We start from the raw sequence: 16,988 nt of genomic DNA on the forward strand, positions 1-16,988 counted from the left end.
AGAGCATGGGGAGCGCACAGCTCCTTCTGTTCAGGTCCTGAGGCCTGGGCCCGGGGGCTCAGCTCAGCCCCCCAGGATGCTCATCAGTTCTCCTCTGGCCTCTCTCTCTCTGTCCACCTGCCTCTCCCTCCCCCTGTCTGTCTCTCTCAGGTCACATCTGTCTGATTTTCTATGGACCTTTTCTCATTGTCTGTTTGTCCTCCTCTGGCACCGTGCACACATGCGCGCGTGCACGCACGCGTGTGTGTGTGTGTGTGTGTGTGTGTGTCTGTGTGTGTGTGTGGGCGCGCGCGCCTCCTCTCTCTCTCTCTTCCTCTCTGTCTCTCTTTCTCCCTCTCTCTCCTCTCTCTCTCCTTCTTTCTCTCTCTCTTCCTCCCTCCCTCTCTGTCTCTCTCTCCTCATTTGTCCTTCTTGGTGTCCCTCTCGCTGTGTCTCTGACTCTGGTTTTCCCCTGCCTGTGTGTGACGCCTGTGTGTTATGTGTTGGTCCCTCTTTGTCTGTCTGTCTGGGTGCCAGATGTGTCCATCCCAGTCCCCCCCGCCAGCCTCGCTCTCTGGCTGTGTGTTTGGGGCCGGGGCCGCTCCGGCCTCTGTGGCGGGGCTGCAGGGCTGTGGTTCTGCCTCCCCAGGCTGACTCACTGCGGTCTGCAAGCTGAGCACCTAGAACAGCTCTGCACCGCCTTGGAAGGAAGCAGCCGCCCGGGCCACCTCGAGTGAGTGGCGCTGTGGGAAGGCGGGTGGGCGGGGCTGAGCGGGGAGTGAGAGCTGGGTCTGTTTTGCTCTTTAAGACTCGGATCTCCGCTGCCATAGAGAATCTGGTGGAAGTTGTGCCTCTCCCCGGTAGAACACAGGTCCCCCCAAGGCCATCCCTGACCCCCCCCCCCGGGGTCACAAATCCCAGGATAAAAGCCCTGGGGGAGACCCCAGAGGACCCAGCGCCCCAGCACACCATGTCTGGTTCCAGGAGAGGCGGAGTGATGGAGGCAGTGGGGTGGAGAGACAGAACTCCTGCTCACCCCTCCCTCCCGTAACCTGTTCTCCCCCCCCCCCCCCCCCCCCCCCGCCAGCTTGTCAAGGAATGCTCTTGGGGACGAGGGTGCCGCCCAGCTGCCTCGGTGGCTACCCGCGCTGGGCCCTCTGCAGTCCTTGGAGTGAGTAGCTGGCTGTCCTCATCGCAGTGAGGGGATGTGGGAGGGGTGGGAGTGGGGCACGATTCTCATTCAAATGGAGTCTGGCCTCTGTGACTCAACGGTCCAGCTTCTGATTTAAGGTTTCACTTCTCGAGTCTGTGTCTGGGAGGCCCAGGCAGCCGAGGCAAGGTGGGTGGGAAGTATTCCTGATGAATGTAGGGGCTGGCAGCCATTCCGGCCCTGGGTGCAGGGCGGGGCTGTCTGATGGGTGCAAGCTGGCAGGCAGGGAGGGAGTGCACCTCACAGGACACCCAAGCAGGGTGCCCGGGGCATCTGGAGGACCGGGCACCTGTCAGAGACGGGAGATTTCCAGGGGGGCGGGGGGGGAGGGCTCTGGTTAGAGGCCAGGAACCCCAGCCTTTGCCTGCAGCCGACCAGACTTCCGGGGCCCTAGAAGCCTCCTGCGTTCTTGGCCCCATCCCCTCCTCCCCAGGCTCCCCTGGGACAAAGGGAGAGGGCCCTGGAGAGCGGTCCCGGGCCCCGGTCCCTGTCCCTGGTCCCGGTGTGACCCTGAGCAGGTTAGTCACCTCCTGAGCCTGGTTCCCAGGCAGTGAACACAAACAGGAGAGGGGGTGTTACTTTGGCTCCAACCTGAGAAGGCCCGCAGGCCCTTCCTGCTCCAACAGGCTCCCTGGGATTCTGGGAAGGAGAGGAGGGCACCCCAGGTGCGGCTGGGGCCTGCATCTGATACGCTGAGGGGAGCTTTGGGGGCAAATCCCCTCATGACCTTCTCCACACTGCGGACGCCGAGTCTGGCCCGGGGCCTGCGAGTGTGCAGTCCCCTCCCAGGACCCCGTCCCCAGGCAGGTGTCCTTAAACTAAGTTGACCAGATGTCCCGCTTTTTCGGGACAGTCCCAATTTTTAACAATTTCTCTATGCTCTGGTTTCTCTTTAGATCGCATAAATCTTTCACCTTTTACCAATTTTTAACAATTTCTCCCGCATCCTGTGGAGTTTTTTAGAAGTCCAAAAGATTTAAAAGAATCTTTCCAAAAATTGGGACTTTTTTAAAACGCCACGGGGCGAGGGACAAATTGTTAAAAATCAGGACTGTCCCGCCAACAGCGGGACATCTGGTCACCTTACCCTAAATGGCAAATAAACGACAGGTGGGCAGATGTTGGGCACCGGGCACCACCCTCCTTTACTGGGGGCCGAAAAGCACTGCCCCCATTCAGCACAGCCAGGGGAGCCCCCGGATCCAGTCTCAGCCCTGTCACCTGTGCGTCTTGTCACTCTGGGAGAGACCTGGCTGCTCTGTGGGCCTCGGTCTCCCCCTCCGAGAGGGGAGCTGGAAGAGGCGCGCTGACCGATGAGAGTTCCCAGTGGGTTTCAGCGTCCGGACGGACGCGGGGACAGCCCTCCCCCGTGCTCCGGCCACACGGAGGGAGGGTGTTCTGAGGCTTGTAACTCGAAATGAGGCTGGGACCCCCACCGATGCCCCGCCTGTGGCTCCCCAGCCTCAGTGAGAACGGCCTCTCCCTGGACACTGCGCTCAGCTTGGCCCGGTGTTTCTCCCAGCTGCCCTGGCTCCTCCAGCTGGACATCAGGTGAGTGAGCCCCAGGGCTCCGCCCTGCCCCCCCCCCTCCCCCTGCCCCCGCTCCTCTGCATTCACCACAGGCATCCTCAGGGCCCACAGGACCCCCGGTCAGAGAGTGGGGGATGGGTGCCTGCTGAAGGAAGGAAGGAAGGAATGAGTGAGTGGATGAGAGAATGAACAGGACACTCAAATTTCTCCATGGGACACAATCCATTGACTCCCTCACTCTCTGGATTATTCTGGGAGACTCTTTTTTGTATGTATTTTTATTGATTTCAGAGAGGAAGGAGAGAGAGGGGGGGGGGGGAGAAACATCAATGACAAGGGAGAATCCTTGATCCACTGCCTCCTGCACACCCCCCGCTGGGGACAGAGCCCGCAACTCAGGCATGTGAACTGGCTGGAACGGAGCCTCCCAGTTTATAGGTCAACGCTCCACCACTAAGCCACGTGGGCCAGGCTGTGCTGGGGGACTTTTAAGAAAACTGGGAACACCCTTGTGACCTTTGAGCACTCAGGGACTGGCTGTAATTGCGGGGTCTCCGGAGCTGATGGAACTGTGGGAGGGGAAATGCACCAGCCACACAGCGCTGGGCCGTGCAGTGTAGACCATCCGTGCTTCCTCAAAAGGCCTGCTCACGCCTCCCCTCCCCCTCCCGAGCGTGGGCAGGTGAGAGCAGACAGACCAGGTTCAAATCCAGGCTCACCCGTTACCTGCCGACAGCTTCTAGCAGGTCCCTGAGCCCCTCCACGCCTCGGTTTCCTCATCTGTAAAATGGGGTGAGAATACGTCTCTACCTCTCAGTTCTAGCATGAGACTCAAAGATCGTGGCTGGTGTGGTTAGCGTGTGCCTTCATAAATGTGGCGGTTGTCCCGCAGTGACTGTGGCATTTGCCGAGAAAGAACGGGGCCACCCTCCAGGCCCCCTATGACCCGGTCCGTCTGCTTTCGCCGGGTCTCTGACTGCTGCCTCCCTCCTGTCTGCCTGCAGCTTCGAGAGCCAGCACATCATCCTGAGAGGCGGCAGAAGAGCCAGGTGAGGGCAGAGAGCTCCGAGGGGGAGAGGGCTCCCCTTTCCCTCTGGTCCCCACTTCCTGGAGGAGCCCCCCCACCCCAAGACCCAGGCCGACCACTGGCAGCTCTAAAGCAAACCCCCTCCCTGTGAATGTGCGGTCATCCGCTGCCTTCAGCCTCTCTGGGAAGAAGCCAGCGCAGACAGAGGGTGGGATGGATGCTGGGTGGCAGGCACCACCGTGGAGCGGAGCTGGCAGCTGCTGCTGTGGGGAGGGAGGAGGAAGCGGCTCCCTGGGGGGACTTTTGCAACCTCTGCAGGCTCAGTGTTTTATGAGTCACTGCCCTTTCACACCCCGAGGAGCCCAGAGCCGTTGGCGCTCTGAGAGTTTCCACATCTTTGCTGTAAACACAACAATGGTGGCTCCTCGCATGTGCTCTATGCTGCCCCCTGGTCTCACCGGCAGGTTGGCAGCACAAGAGCCACCTGAGGCGGGGCACCTGGCTGGTGCGCAGGCAGCAGTGTCCTCTCCCCAGGTGGCTGTCTGAAGCCGGGGCTGGCCCAAGGCCGGGGTGATCTTTTTTTATTTTTTATTTTTTTATAATATATATTTTATTGATTTTTTACAGAGAGGAAGGGAGAGGGATAGAGAGTTAGAAACATCCATCAGCTGCCTCCTGCACACTCCCTAAGGGGATGTGCCTGCCACCAAGGTACATGCCCTTGACCGGAATCGAACCTGGGACCCTTGAGTCTGCAGGCCGATGCTCTAGCCACTGAGCCACACCGGTTAGGGCAGGCCGGGGTGATCTTGCTTCCTGGACTAGGGTCTCTATTTCTGGGGACCCTCTGGGTTTTTGAGGCCCCAAGTGTGGAGGCACAGGGAGACAGTGGTGTGAAGGCCACATCTGTGAGCAGAGCCAGGAGAGGCTCTGTCCTGCCCCCCACCCCCAACCTGGTCAGGGGCTGTCCCCTGGACAGGTGGAAGCTGCCGTCTTCCTCACTGTGGTTTCCCTCCCCCGTGCCTCAGTTTCCCCATCTGTACAGTGAAGGGGTTGGTTGTCCTGAGAGCCCCCCCTCCCCCTGCCCTGACTGATGAGTCTGATCTTCTAATGTGGATGACTTAAATGTTCCTCTCCAAACATTTTCCCACCCCAAGGCACCTGCCGGCCGGCAGCCCTCCGCCAGAGGCCCCCGCCCAAGGCCGGTCCTCAGGGTTCGGCCAGCGCTGCGTCCCCCGGAGCTTCTGGTACCTTCTTACCCACTTCTTGTTGTGGGGTAACCACCGTGGGGAGAGGGCTCAAGGAGTGAAGAGAGCCTCGGGGTCAGGCTGGGAGGGAGGAGAAAGGGAATTTGAGAGCAGAGGAAAGAGAGGGTGGGCGTGAGGACTGGTGATGGGGCTATGGGACCGGGCGGGCCCCTCCCTCTCCTGGTCTCGATTTCTCTTCTTTGTTTTTTTAAATATATTTTTATTGACTTCAGAGAGGAAGGGAGAGGGGATCGAGAGAAACATCCATGAGGAGAGAGAATCATGGACCGGCTGCCTCCTGCACGCCCCCTACTGGGGATGGAGCCGGCAACCCCGGTGTGTGCCCTGACCGGGAATCGAACCGTGACCCTCTGGTTCTCAGGTTGATGTGCAACCACGGAGCCACGCCGGCCACACCTGGCCTCGTTTTCCTCACATAAGAAGCAACACCCCAGGGTGGGGCTGAACAGGGTTATCCGGAGGAGGGGACGGTGTCCGGGTGTCCAGGTGGCGGCCAGCTAGCACAGAGGCCCGGGGGAGGGACAGCTGGGCTCGTGGGCAGCGTTTCAATGTGGCCACAGCACATACAGGGAGCGTGGAGGCGAGTGGGGGGGGGGGGAGGCTCTTTGCTTTTAGCCTGAGGGTAATGGGGAGCCACAGAGGGTTTCAGCACGGGGGTGTGGGGGACCTGGTCAGGTTTGCACTGCGCAAGCACAAGGCACTGGCTGGGTGAAGCAGGGTGGATGGGAGGCAAGCAGGGAGCCAGGGTGATAAGGTTTCAGGTGAGTGGTGGTGGCCGGGCTCAGGCAGGGCTCCGTGGAGAGCACGGAGGGGCTGGAGAGGGCGGCTGGGCGCTCAGAGGGTCAGAATGGGGGGAAGAAGGGGGCTCTGGGAGACTTGGGGGTGAGAGCGTACCCTGTGGGGGAGGAGCCTGCAGCTTGGGGAGGACCTGGGAGTCCCTGGGGCTGCACAGGAGCCCCTGAGCCTTCTCCGACGCCCTGCCCTGCCTGCTGCTCCTTTCCAGCCTCAGCGAGTGTGGCCTGGAGCCCCCGAACCTCACCGGCCTCTGCGAAGCTCTGGAGAAGTGCCCGGGGCCGCTGGAAGTCAGGTCAGTGAGGAGGACGAGGCCGCAGAGGGGACGATGCGGGGATCTGCCCGGTGACCGGGGGTGCACGGGGTGCCGACCTCACAGCCCGACCCTGACCCGTTGCTATTCAAATCATCCAATACCTCATCAGCGTCTCATTGTCTCGGATGGCCTGTGCTTTCCACACGATGTTTGCATATTTGTGCCTTTTAATACTAACCCTCCCCAGTCTGCTTGTGCCACAAATTATTCACACACACACACACACACACACACACACTCACACACACACACACACCCCAATGCCGGAATCTAGATCGACATGCAGTCTGCTCCCGCTATTTTTTGTTTTGGTTCGGTTTATTATTGTTGTTGTTGCTGCTGCTGTTGTTGTTGTTGTTATTATTATTATTATTATTAGCACTGCAGCCAACGCTGCATAAAGCACTCTTCTTACAAGTCAAAGGAAAGGAGTCCGGCTTAACCCAGCCCCTCCCACGGGCACATGACCTTCCTCCCCCTCCAGCCTCCGATAGCCCAGGGGCCTGGGCTCAGAGGGAGCTTTTGGGGCCTGCCTCTGGCTGCGCGGCCACGCCCCCGGCTGTCCCCACGGCTTCCCCCAGGCCATTCAGACGTTCTGTCTCACAGGTTGTCCCGCGTGGTGCTGAGCGACCAGAGCCTGGACACCCTGCTGGGGCACCTGCCCTGGCTCCCCCAGCTGCGCCTCCTGCAGTGAGTGTTCCCCAGTTTTCTGTGGGGCTCTGGCTCCCGCATGGCAAAGCGCCCCCCCCCCCCCCCGCCCGCCTTCCCCTGAGCGGTGTCATCACTGCGTCTGTCACAGCCAGGAGCTCGAGTCTACCCTCAGCTCTTTCCTTAGCCTGGATCTACCTTCGGGGGTGTTATGTGACCCCTCCGGGCCTCAGTTTCCACATCTGATAATTGGGATTAATATTCCGCCAGGGGTGGGACTCACACAAGACAGTTGTTTCAAAGCACCTTGAAGAATGAAAGTCCTGCTGAAATTGGTTTGGCTCAGTGTATAGAGCGTCTGCCTGCGGACTGAAAGGTCCCGGGTTCGATTCCCGTCAAGGGCATGTACCTTGGTTGCGGGCACATCCCCAGTAGGAGGTGTGCAGGAGGCAGCTGATCGATGACTCTCTCTCATCGATGTTTCTAACTCTCTATTCCTCTCTGTAAAAAATCAATAAAAAATAAAAAAGAATGCAAGGCCTGTGGCAGGTGGGCACTGGGACTCCTCCCCGCCCACAGGAGTCACCTGCTCCTCGGAAGGGACTCTCCAGAGGCAGGTCCCGCGCACCCACACCCCTTTCTGAAGGTCACCGCGCAGGTTCGGAAAGGGGAAATGGAGCCGCATCCCCTGACGTATTTAAAATTCCCTGCTTTCTAATGTCTGCTCTGACTGGTTAGGATTTAAAAAGGATTCCCTCTCAGGCTTCTAGCAGGGGGGAGAAGCTGCAGCCGGGATGGAAAGATACAACGGGAAAATACGTCATGTCCTTAATAACAGCAGCCTGAGTTCTAACGCCCAGGATCCGGGGACACCTGAGCCGGCTCACAAGCACCAGGCTCTCCATCCTCCTGGGTCCCATGGAGGGGAGGGGAAGGGAGGGAGAGGGGAGACGGCGGCTTTCCAGAGGTGGCCGAGTTCAGCAGAGCTCACGTCAGCCCCCACGGCACCCCCTCTGGTCCTCCCCTCCGAAGAGAGCGGGGCAGGCAGGCACCTTTGGACTCGTTAAAATGACCAGAGAGGGATGTCTCTTTGCCCAAATCACACAGCGTCCGTCTCTGGAGCCAGGTGGCCGGCCTGACTCTCCCCAGGTCTTACACTTTGTGTGTATTGCTCAGTCCTGGTGCGTGTGCACTGCTGTGGGCCAGGAGCCGTTTGGGGTGCAGGAGACACAGTGGGGGGCCCTGCTTGGTGTGCTGGGCATACCCCATCCTGCTCCCTGTCGGCAAGACTCGCTGATAAGCCTGCGCTTGAGGGAGGAACAGTATAGCAATAGTGAGCATGGGCATCGGTTAGGCAGTGCCCACTCTCGATGTAATTAAGTCCTCAGGACACCCGCAGAGGAAGGTAGACTGTGAGCAGAGGCCTGTTGTCCATGTAGGGAAGTGTTTCCCAAAGTGTGGTATGCGCACCCCCAGGGGTACGGGAAGAGTTGTTTTTTTTTGGGGGGGGGGGCGGTACGCGTTGCACCGGAGTTTGGTGGGGATAGGCACTGCACCGTGCTTAGCTGCGCCTAATTCTACGTTCTCATGAGTACGAGGGGTTCTCAGCGTTACGAAAATTATAGAAGGGGCACACATATGTCAGAAGTTTGGGAAACACTGATGTAGGGAAACTGAGGCTCAGAGAGTTTGCATGGCTCTCGCAGGGACGCACAGCCAGTAAGCAGAGCTGGGGCTCAAACCCCGGCCTGCTTGACCTCAAGCCCCTGTGTGTCCCTCTGGAGTCCCCGCTTCCTCATCGTGGTGCCGCCCTCCCCGCCCCGGGTTCCTCCCCGCCGGCCCAGCCCGTCCCGGCTCCCTGCCCACTGCGCTTGCCCGGCTCCGGCGTGCTGACTCGGGGCCGCCCCCTCCCTCCTCAGGCTGAGCCAGACGCCTCTGCCGCCGAGGAGCCCCTTCCTGCTGGCCAACCTCCTCAGCCTGTGCCCACGCGTGGAGAAGGTGGCTTTCAGGTGGGCATTGCCCGGGGGCCACGGAGCTGGTCTGGGGGGGGCGTGCCTGGAGCCTGGGGGGTGTGAGGGGTAGGACGGAGGCAGTGGGATGCACGTCAGAGGCTGGGCTCCTGGAGGGGGGGTGCCTCTGGGGCACCCTGAGGTGGAGGCCAGGGGCTGAGCCAGGTGCCATGGGCTCCAGGTCCTTCCAGGAGGCCACCCTGCACTTCAAGCCCAGCGAGGAGCAGAGAGGCGGGCGCTGCGGGTAAGTCCCGGGCGGAGCCCTGGCAGCCGGTGGGTGGTGGGGACCCCGAGGCCTGCCTCGGGATGACGAGAGGACAGACGGCGGAGACTGCGCTGAGCGCTCCCCCAGAAGGGCCTGCAAGGGGTCTTGTCTCCTCCAGCCCTGGCCGGGTAGCTCAGTTGGTTAGAGCATCGTCCCCATGCACCAAGGTTATGGTTTCAATCCCTGGTCAGGGCATGCACTTGCTTTTTGGGTGGTGTTTCTCTCTCTCTCTCTCTCTTCCTTCCTCTCTATCAAAAAACATACACATTTTCGAATGATCCCAAGAGCTTTCACTCTCCAGCTGGAGGCTGAATCAGAGAGCTGTGCCCCTGGAGGTGCTGACTCGGGGGGGAAGAGGGAGTTGGGCTGAGTCCCACTTGGAGAGCACCTCCCCAGAGGGAGCACGGGGGAGCCAGGGGCCAGTTGTGGGGGAGGTGGGAGTGGTGGAAGAACCCCAGAGAGTCCAAGCTTGGGTGAGGCCACCCCAGGACAGGCCAGGGCGGACTGGGTCTGACTGGCTCACCACCCGGCTCCGTCGGCTCGTTCCCCCTCCCCCAGCAGGTTCACGGGCTGCGGCCTCAGCCAGACGCACGTGGAGCAGCTGTGCGAGCTGCTGAGGAAGTGCGAGGACCTCAGCCAGCTGGAGTAAGTTGTGAGGGAGAACAGTCTGGGAGCAGGCACCTGGGTGGCGTGGAGGGTGTGTGTGTGTGTGTGTGTGTGTGTGTGTGTGTGTGCACTCAAGCCCAGCCCAGGACTGTGGATCACACCCTTAAGGTTTCTCTGTACCATGTTATCCCTCCCACCCACCCCCACTCCCGTGGTAGTGGAGCTGTTTCAGAGTGTGCCCTGGATCTAAGTTGGGCCATTGGAGCCTTTTGACCTCACACTGACCAAGGCATCGGAGCTCTGCTGGCTGATGGGCACTAACAGGAAGGACCCACTGGTTTGCCTGGCAGGGGATTAAAGTACCAAATGCCTTGGCCTGAGGGGGGTCCCAGAGCCAGCTGGATGGGACTCATGAGCTTTCATGCTGTTGAGAAGTGGTATCCATGTGGCCTGTCTTAGATGCCCAAATAGTGCAGCCCACACGCATGGGTAGAAAAAGCTATACTAATAAAAGAGAAATATGCAAATTTACCGTGCCTCCACAACACCCACCAGCTAATCAGGAGTGGGTATGCAAATCAATCCAACAAAGCTGGTGGGTTGATTTGCATACACAGGCTCAGAACGGCAGGGTGTGGCGGGATGCCTGCTATGAGGGGGAGGGCAGGGGTCTGAGGGAGCTACAGGGGCCAAGGGCATAATCAAAGCTAACTGGGTTTTCTCTAACTCCTGCAAGCCTGCTGGAGGCCTGGGAGTGGTCAGCAGATACTGAAGGGGAGGATGAGGCCTAGTTAACTGTGGTGCTGGTGAAGGGGATGGTGACGGGGACACAGGAACAGTTGCGTGATGGTGGTGGTGATAATTGGTGATGATCCTAGTGGTGCTGGAGATGGTGGTGGTGGTGGTGATAATTGGTGATGGTTCTAGTGGTACTAGAGATGGTGATGGTGGTGGTGGTGGTGGTAGTGATAATTGGTGATGATCCTAGTGGTGCTGGAGATGGTGGTGGTGGTGGTGGGCTTGGGGAACTCAGGTAGTGGCGATGGGATGAAGCTGGTGGTGATGATGGTGATGTGGGAGGAGCAGTGCTGACTGGCGGGGGTGATGTGAAGATGGTGATGATGCTGTGTGGGTAGAGTGGCGGCAATGCAGCTCTAACCATCAACCACCTCCTCCTCGTACCTCCTACAGCCTCTCCGCCAACCAGCTGGGGGACAGCGGGCTCAGGAGCTTGCTGATGTGCCTGCCTCAGTTGCCCATCTCAGGTTCTCTTGAGTAAGTGATGAGCAGCCTCAAGGACAGCGAAGAGGAAGCCTCAAGAGCATGGGTTTGGAGGGATATTTTTATATATGTGTGTACATTTTAATTGATTGATTTCAGAGAGGAAGGAAGAGGGAGTGAGAGATAGAAACATCAATGATGAGAGAGAATCATGAATCAGCTGCCGCCTACATGCTCCCTCCTGGGGATGGAGTCCACAGTCCCGGCATGTGCCCTGACGGGGACTCAAACCATGACCTCCTGGTTCGTAGGTCGATGCCCAATCACTGGGTCACGCCGGCCAGGCGGAGGGATCTTTTGAGGGATCCCCAGAGAATCCAGAGGACAAGGACTTGGGAGGGGAAAGGGGTGATTCTTACCTTGACACCCCCATGCTGGCCTATCCTCCTCCTCTCGTTGCCCACCCGGAAAGAGCCTCCACCAGCCAACCAGGAGCGGCTGCAGCTGGAGCCTGGTGACTGCAGCTGGCTGTGCGGGGAGCACCATACACCCCTAAGCAGCAGATGCGGGGTCTCAGCTCTCTCAGCTCCTGGCCCACCCTGTCCCTGAAGCTCCTCTGACCAAATCCACGGGACACGGACTTAGAGGTGTCCCCACAGCAGGGAGGGCCCCAGGAAGTCATCCACACTCTCCCGGATCTCCCCAGTGAGCTGGGAGGCAGGCAGCCAGGGCAGGGATACAGCCCGTTGCTAGGCAACAGAGCTGGGTGCTCTGTGTGGGGCGGGAGCTGCCAGCCTGGCCTGTCCCACACCCAATGGGCAGCAGGCCCAGAGGGTGCGGGTCTCGAGGAGGCAGGGGCCACGCTGCCCGTATGGAGATGGGGCCGCTCCGGCCTCTCTGGACCTCAGTGCCTCCGCCTGGGGAGTGGACGCTTGGACATGGAGGACTCTCCTCCTGGAAGTGACAGCGGGAGGGGAGACAGTGGGGGGCGCTGGGAAGGGCTCCCTGGAGGTGCTGCCCCACACCCCAGCCCAGTCCTTGTTTCTCTCCCAGCCTGAGTGGCAACAGCATCTCCCCGGAAGGTGCCCTGTGCCTGGTGGAGACCCTGCCTTCCTGCCCACGTGTCCGGGAGGCCTCCGTGGAGTAAGACACTGGCCGCTTGCTGCTGGCTGGGAAGCCGGGCCCACACGTCTCGGCCTCCGTCTGTGTGACGGGGGCCGGCCTCTGAGGCTCACAGTTCTCTGAACAGGACCCACAGGTCCCACACTCTGAGCCCCAGGCCGTGGGCCAGGGCGGTCCCAGGGGGAGGGCAGGCGTTGGTGTGCTTGCCGGTTGGGTTGGGGTGGGGTCTCCTCTGGTCAGGAAGGGCCTCTCCCTCACAGCTGCCCCACCCCTTGCCCCTGCACCCCAGCCCCTTTCTCTCCGGCGCCCCCTGGCGCCTGGGTGCTGAGGACGCCGGTAAGCCTCTGGCTTCTCACACCCTCTCCTTGCAGCCTGGGCTCCCAGCAGAGCTTCCGGATTCACCTCTCCCGGCAGGAGGAGACCAGGAAGACCTTGAGGTACTGCTGGTCTGAGGGGAGGGGGGCTGACAGGGAGGGAGGGGCTGGCTGTGTAGAGGCTCCATGCCATCTTATATGCGGGGCCCTCTCTTCCCTCACGCACCCTCCTTCATGCTCTCTGCCCCTCGTGTGCTCCCAGTACCCCCACCCTTGTGTCCCTTAGCCAGCAGCTACCTGTAGGTCTGGAGGCTCATGGTTAGGAGCTCGGGGGTAACCACCAACTCTATCCCTTACCAGCTGTGTGACTTTGGGCAGGTGACTCAACCTCTCTGAGTTTCGTCAGTAAAATGTTCCTCACCTGCAGAATGGGGACACAGTAGGACCGTCCCCCTGGGGGTTTTTGTGGGGATTAAGTGAGTTAATGTGTATAAAGTTCTTGGGAAGGGCCTGGTTCCTTTGAGTGCTGTATCGGCTATTTATTATTATTATTATTATTTATTATTATTTATTATTATTATTTTTATTATTATTATTATTATTATTATTATTATTATTATTATTATATTGCCCTTCAGTAGCCTTGGGCTCCGCCTCGCTCCACCACTGCCCTAGGTCAGTAGTTCCTCTGCATGTCTGGCTTCAGCCGTGATCATGGCCTCCAAACTGGTCCATGGGGCCTGGCCAGGCCTCCTCCACCCATTCCCCCCAGCCCCTGGGGTCGGTCAGGGTGACTGTTGGTGCTCAGTGAGCTCCCGTGGAGTTCTCACTTCTAGCACTTCCTTTCCTCAGGCCCTGGTCCAGGCCTTGGCACCCAGTGGGGTTCCCCAAAGGCCCTGGGGTGGGGCTGGGAGGAAGCAGGACAGCAGCTCGGACAGACTTCACCCAGGCTCTGCCCTCTGCCCTCTGCCCTCTGCCCTCTGCCCTCAGGCTGCGGGAGTGCAGCTTCAGACCAGAGCACATGACCAGACTGGCCTTTGGCCTGTGCCAGGCCCCCCACCTAACGGAGCTCACGTGAGTGGCGGGGCCAGCTGAGGGGGCAGCTGAGGGGCGGGCTCCCTCCTGGAGCCGCCGTCTCACCTCCCTGTGCCCCAGGCTGAGCCGCTGCGGCCTGGGCCTGCCGTACCTGACCGAGCTCCTGTTTCTGCTGCCGCCTCCCGAGGGGCTGCTCCGGCTCAGGTAGGTCCTCCTCTGGGACCTGGGTTTAAGTGAACGCGTGCACATTCAGAAGGCCTGGGAGATAGTGAAAACTAAAGAGGAAATAAAATAAAAGCCACCGCGAGAACACCGCCATCTGAACAAATACCATTAACATTTCATATATTTTCCTCATATCCCTCTCTCTCTCTCTCTCTCTCTGTTCTTATTTTTCCTTTCCTCGAGCAGAAAATTGCAGTCATGTTTTAGACACAGTTTTGTTTCCTTCTCTGCGCGAGGTGACCTTATGCGGACCTTTGGTTTAATCTAAAAGCATCGTTTTTAAAAATACATTTCCTGTTTGCAGCGTTGCAATCACAGTGAGCGTGAGAATGCTCATTCCTCCGTTATGCTTCTGCCTGGCTGTATCATGTGATAGTTTTTAAATTTGCAAAACCCCCAAGGCCTCTAGGACTCCCTTGGCACTATTCCTCCCCCCCCCCACACACACACACACACCCCCGCTAACCCGGGGCCTCTGTCTGTCCGCTCCTGCACAGGGTGGAGGAGCCGTGGATGGGCCGAGTCGGGCTGCTCACCCTGCTGGATGTCTGCGCCCAGGACCTGGGCAACGTCACCGAGATCAGGTGGGTCCCGGGAGGAGGCCCCCTCTGAATTCCTCATCGTCTCGTGGCCGTTAGGACCTTCCCTCCCCTCGACGTCAGTCTCTTGTCCTGTGGGGTGACAGCCGTGTCACTGGGGAGTTCTCTGGGTCCCCAAAGTGGGGGGCTGCACCCTGGTTGGGGCTGGTGCAGTCCCAGGTCAAGACAAGGAAGGGGCTGTGGGAGGGGGGAACCTCGGAGGAAGGCGGGGAAGGGTGGTGGGTGAGAGGTGATCCATCAAACACCTTGTGTGGACATGCGCATCACCCATGGACACAGACAATAGGGTGATGGAGCCTAGGGCAGGGGGGAGGGGCGGGCTGGAGAGGGTCAATGGGGGGGGCGGGGAAGGAGTCACATGTGATACTTTAACAATAAAGAATTGTTAAACACACACACGCACACGCACACACACACAGGACAAAGGGCTGTTGGATCTCAGGTGACACGGCTGGGAGTTCACCCTGGCAGCTCTAGACTAGGTTGGTTAGAGTAACACACATCATGGCTCCGTGACCAGGCGTGGCACCATGATGTGGAGTCGCTAAGGGCAAGGGCTTTGGGGTCCCTCTGACCTGTGTCCGGGTTCCCCACCGGGTCTGGGAGCTCAGAGCCAGGGGACTGAGCAGCCTGGATCCCAGCTCGGTCACACAGGGGAGATGCCGTGGCCTCACGCTGGCCCCTCCTCTCCCTACCCCACAGCATCTCCGAGAGCCAGCAGCAGCTCTGTCTCCAGCTGAGGTTTCCTCCTCAGGAGAACCCCGAGGCCGTGGCCCGCAGGTGGGACCAGGACCTGGGGCCCCACGGGAGTGGCTGGGGATGGGTTGGGGTCTGCTGCTTCTGACCAGTGTTCCCCGTGCCCCTGCGTGGATGCCCGAAGCCTCTATGTGGCCCCGGGAGGTCTGCGTGACTCTGCCTCTCCGTGCTGTACATCCCCGGCCCCGAGCCCCAGCCCCGGCCTCCCGGCCAGCTCTCAGCTCCCCGAAGACCACCCCGCTCCCTTTGGCCTCAGGGCCTTTGCACGGCGGACGCCCCGCCTAGAATGTCCTCTTCTCTCGTCCCCTCTTCCTCCTCTTTCACTTGGCTAACCCTCTCGCCTCCTTCAGGTCTCCTCTTACATGCCACCGTCTCAGGAAGGCCCCTCTGAACCCCCAGACTTAGTCAAGTGCCCCCCCTCCATTTTTTTTGGAAAGTAAGTGTCATCCTTGTGGATGGATGCTGCCTGGCAGTGTACAGACCAGAGCTGGGCCCCAGCCCCAACTCCCCTCCCTGGCGAGGTCCCTGCACAGCCGCACCAGCTCCCATCGGAGCCCCTCCTTCCCTAACGGAATCGCAAATGGTAGAACTTCACTTGATCGGCATTTATGCAGCCCCCCAAGGGAAGGTCCTTGCATGCGGGGGCTCAGGCCCTCACAGGGATCCCGGCGTTCAGAAGCTGCTGCCTCCCTGCCTCCCTCCAGGTTGGCTCTCTGTGTCCTTGAGATCCACCCCAGACTCCGTGCCAGGCAGCTGATGAAGGCGTGCATTTGGCTGCGGCAGCTCAGGTCAGCGCCCTGAAACGGTCCAGGCCCAAGTCCTCTGGTCCGCCCCCGTGGCCACTCAGGGCCACGTGTGAGAGGCTGGCCGGGCCGGGATGGGGGTGGGCAGAGCCTGGGGTGGTGCCAGACCCTGGCGTTCCAGCTTCCCTGTGCAGGAGAGCATTGCACTTGGCCAGTGGGGGGCAGCCCTAGGGTGACATGGGAGGGGGGGCCTTGCCCCACTGGGAGCTCTTGGGTGGACTTTCCCCCTTTCTACCCCCCACCCCTGCCCCTGTCTCCGTACGATTGATGATCCCTGAGGTCGTCGGCCTTGGCCTATGCTTGGCCCCTTCAGCTTGTCCCAAGTGAACCTGTGCCACACCAGCTGCCTGCTGCTGCTAAGCTTCCTGCCGGCCCTCTCGGAGCTGAAGACCTTCCGGTGAGCCAACAGGGCTGCCCCCAGGCCCGGTGCCACACACACACACACACACACACACACACACACACACACACACACACCCGCCCTGCTTCCCTCGCCTCACTGAGCTCAGTGGAACCGGGTCCAGGTCCCGGGGCTGTGGCTGATGTCAGGGTGTGTGCTCAGAGGCGTGGCCTCAGGCGAGAAAGGAAATGGTTCCCACACTCTTTCTTTCTTCCTCCCCTTTGTTTCCTGGAAATCATCGCAGCCTCACAGCAAAGCTGTAAGAAGACTTCATGTACCATTCTCCCAAATTCACCCTCCTTCGTCAGTATTCCCCTCACACTGGCTGTTTTCCTCCCTCTTTCCCCGCCCCTCCCGTCTTTCTACCCCTTTTCAAACATTTCACAATGAGTTGCATAAGCATGCCCCTTCGTCCCTTAATATTTCAGCGAATTTCCTAAGAGCAAGCACAGACAGTCTTTCCCAGAATCCAGAAAAAAACAACAACAACAAAAAAAAAAACCATGAAATTTAGGAAATTTAACACGGACACGCTTCTATGCTTCTATTATCTAAGCCAGTGGTCGGCAAACCACGGCTCTCGAACCACATGCGGCTCTTTGGCCCCTGGAGTGTGGCTCTTCCACAAAATGCCACGTGCTGGCGCGCACTCGCAGTGCGATTGAAACTTCGTGGCCCATGAGCAGAAGTCAGTTTTCGGCCTGGGCGCGTCTTTTTTTTTTTTTTTTTTTTTTTAATATATTTTATTGATTTTTACAGAGTGGAAGACAGAGGGATAGAGAGTTAGAAACATCAATGAGAGAGAATCATCGATCAGCTCCCCAGGCTTGGTCTTCCGTGATGTTGCCATGACAGCCACCTGC

At 59.5% G+C, this 16,988-nt stretch overlaps 1 protein-coding gene across 11 annotated transcripts in view; it reads left to right on the plus strand.

Annotated features, from left to right (window-relative positions):
• Positions 1 to 16,988, plus strand: part of NLRC5 (NLR family CARD domain containing 5) — a 213,857-nt gene that overhangs the window by 36,442 nt on the left and 160,427 nt on the right. For 10 of the 11 annotated variants that reach the window (XR_014792916.1, XR_014792917.1, XR_014792918.1 and 7 more), the window contains 19 exons: positions 629 to 712; positions 1,067 to 1,150; positions 2,651 to 2,740; positions 3,724 to 3,768; positions 4,904 to 4,993; positions 6,018 to 6,101; positions 6,729 to 6,812; positions 8,690 to 8,779; positions 8,961 to 9,023; positions 9,603 to 9,689; positions 10,842 to 10,925; positions 11,925 to 12,014; positions 12,365 to 12,430; positions 13,298 to 13,381; positions 13,463 to 13,546; positions 14,065 to 14,151; positions 14,869 to 14,946; positions 15,627 to 15,710; positions 16,039 to 16,122. Coding sequence is in view for 2 of the 11 variants with exons in the window: in XM_084861209.1 (XP_084717335.1) it covers positions 629 to 712; positions 1,067 to 1,150; positions 2,651 to 2,740; positions 3,724 to 3,768; positions 4,904 to 4,993; positions 6,018 to 6,101; positions 6,729 to 6,812; positions 8,690 to 8,779; positions 8,961 to 9,023; positions 9,603 to 9,689; positions 10,842 to 10,925; positions 11,925 to 12,014; positions 12,365 to 12,430; positions 13,298 to 13,381; positions 13,463 to 13,546; positions 14,065 to 14,151; positions 14,869 to 14,946; positions 15,627 to 15,710; positions 16,039 to 16,122 (1,542 nt within the window). In the remaining 9 variants the exon portion in view is untranslated. The remainder of the gene's footprint in view (positions 1 to 628; positions 713 to 1,066; positions 1,151 to 2,650; positions 2,741 to 3,723; positions 3,769 to 4,903; positions 4,994 to 6,017; positions 6,102 to 6,728; positions 6,813 to 8,689; positions 8,780 to 8,960; positions 9,024 to 9,602; positions 9,690 to 10,841; positions 10,926 to 11,924; positions 12,015 to 12,364; positions 12,431 to 13,297; positions 13,382 to 13,462; positions 13,547 to 14,064; positions 14,152 to 14,868; positions 14,947 to 15,626; positions 15,711 to 16,038; positions 16,123 to 16,988) is intronic. The other variant, XR_014792924.1, reaches the window with a different exon arrangement.

The sequence above is a fragment of the Pipistrellus hanaki genome (assembly GCF_964339955.1).
Source record: "Pipistrellus hanaki genome assembly, chromosome: 15".
Taxonomy (NCBI): domain Eukaryota; kingdom Metazoa; phylum Chordata; class Mammalia; order Chiroptera; family Vespertilionidae; genus Pipistrellus; species Pipistrellus hanaki.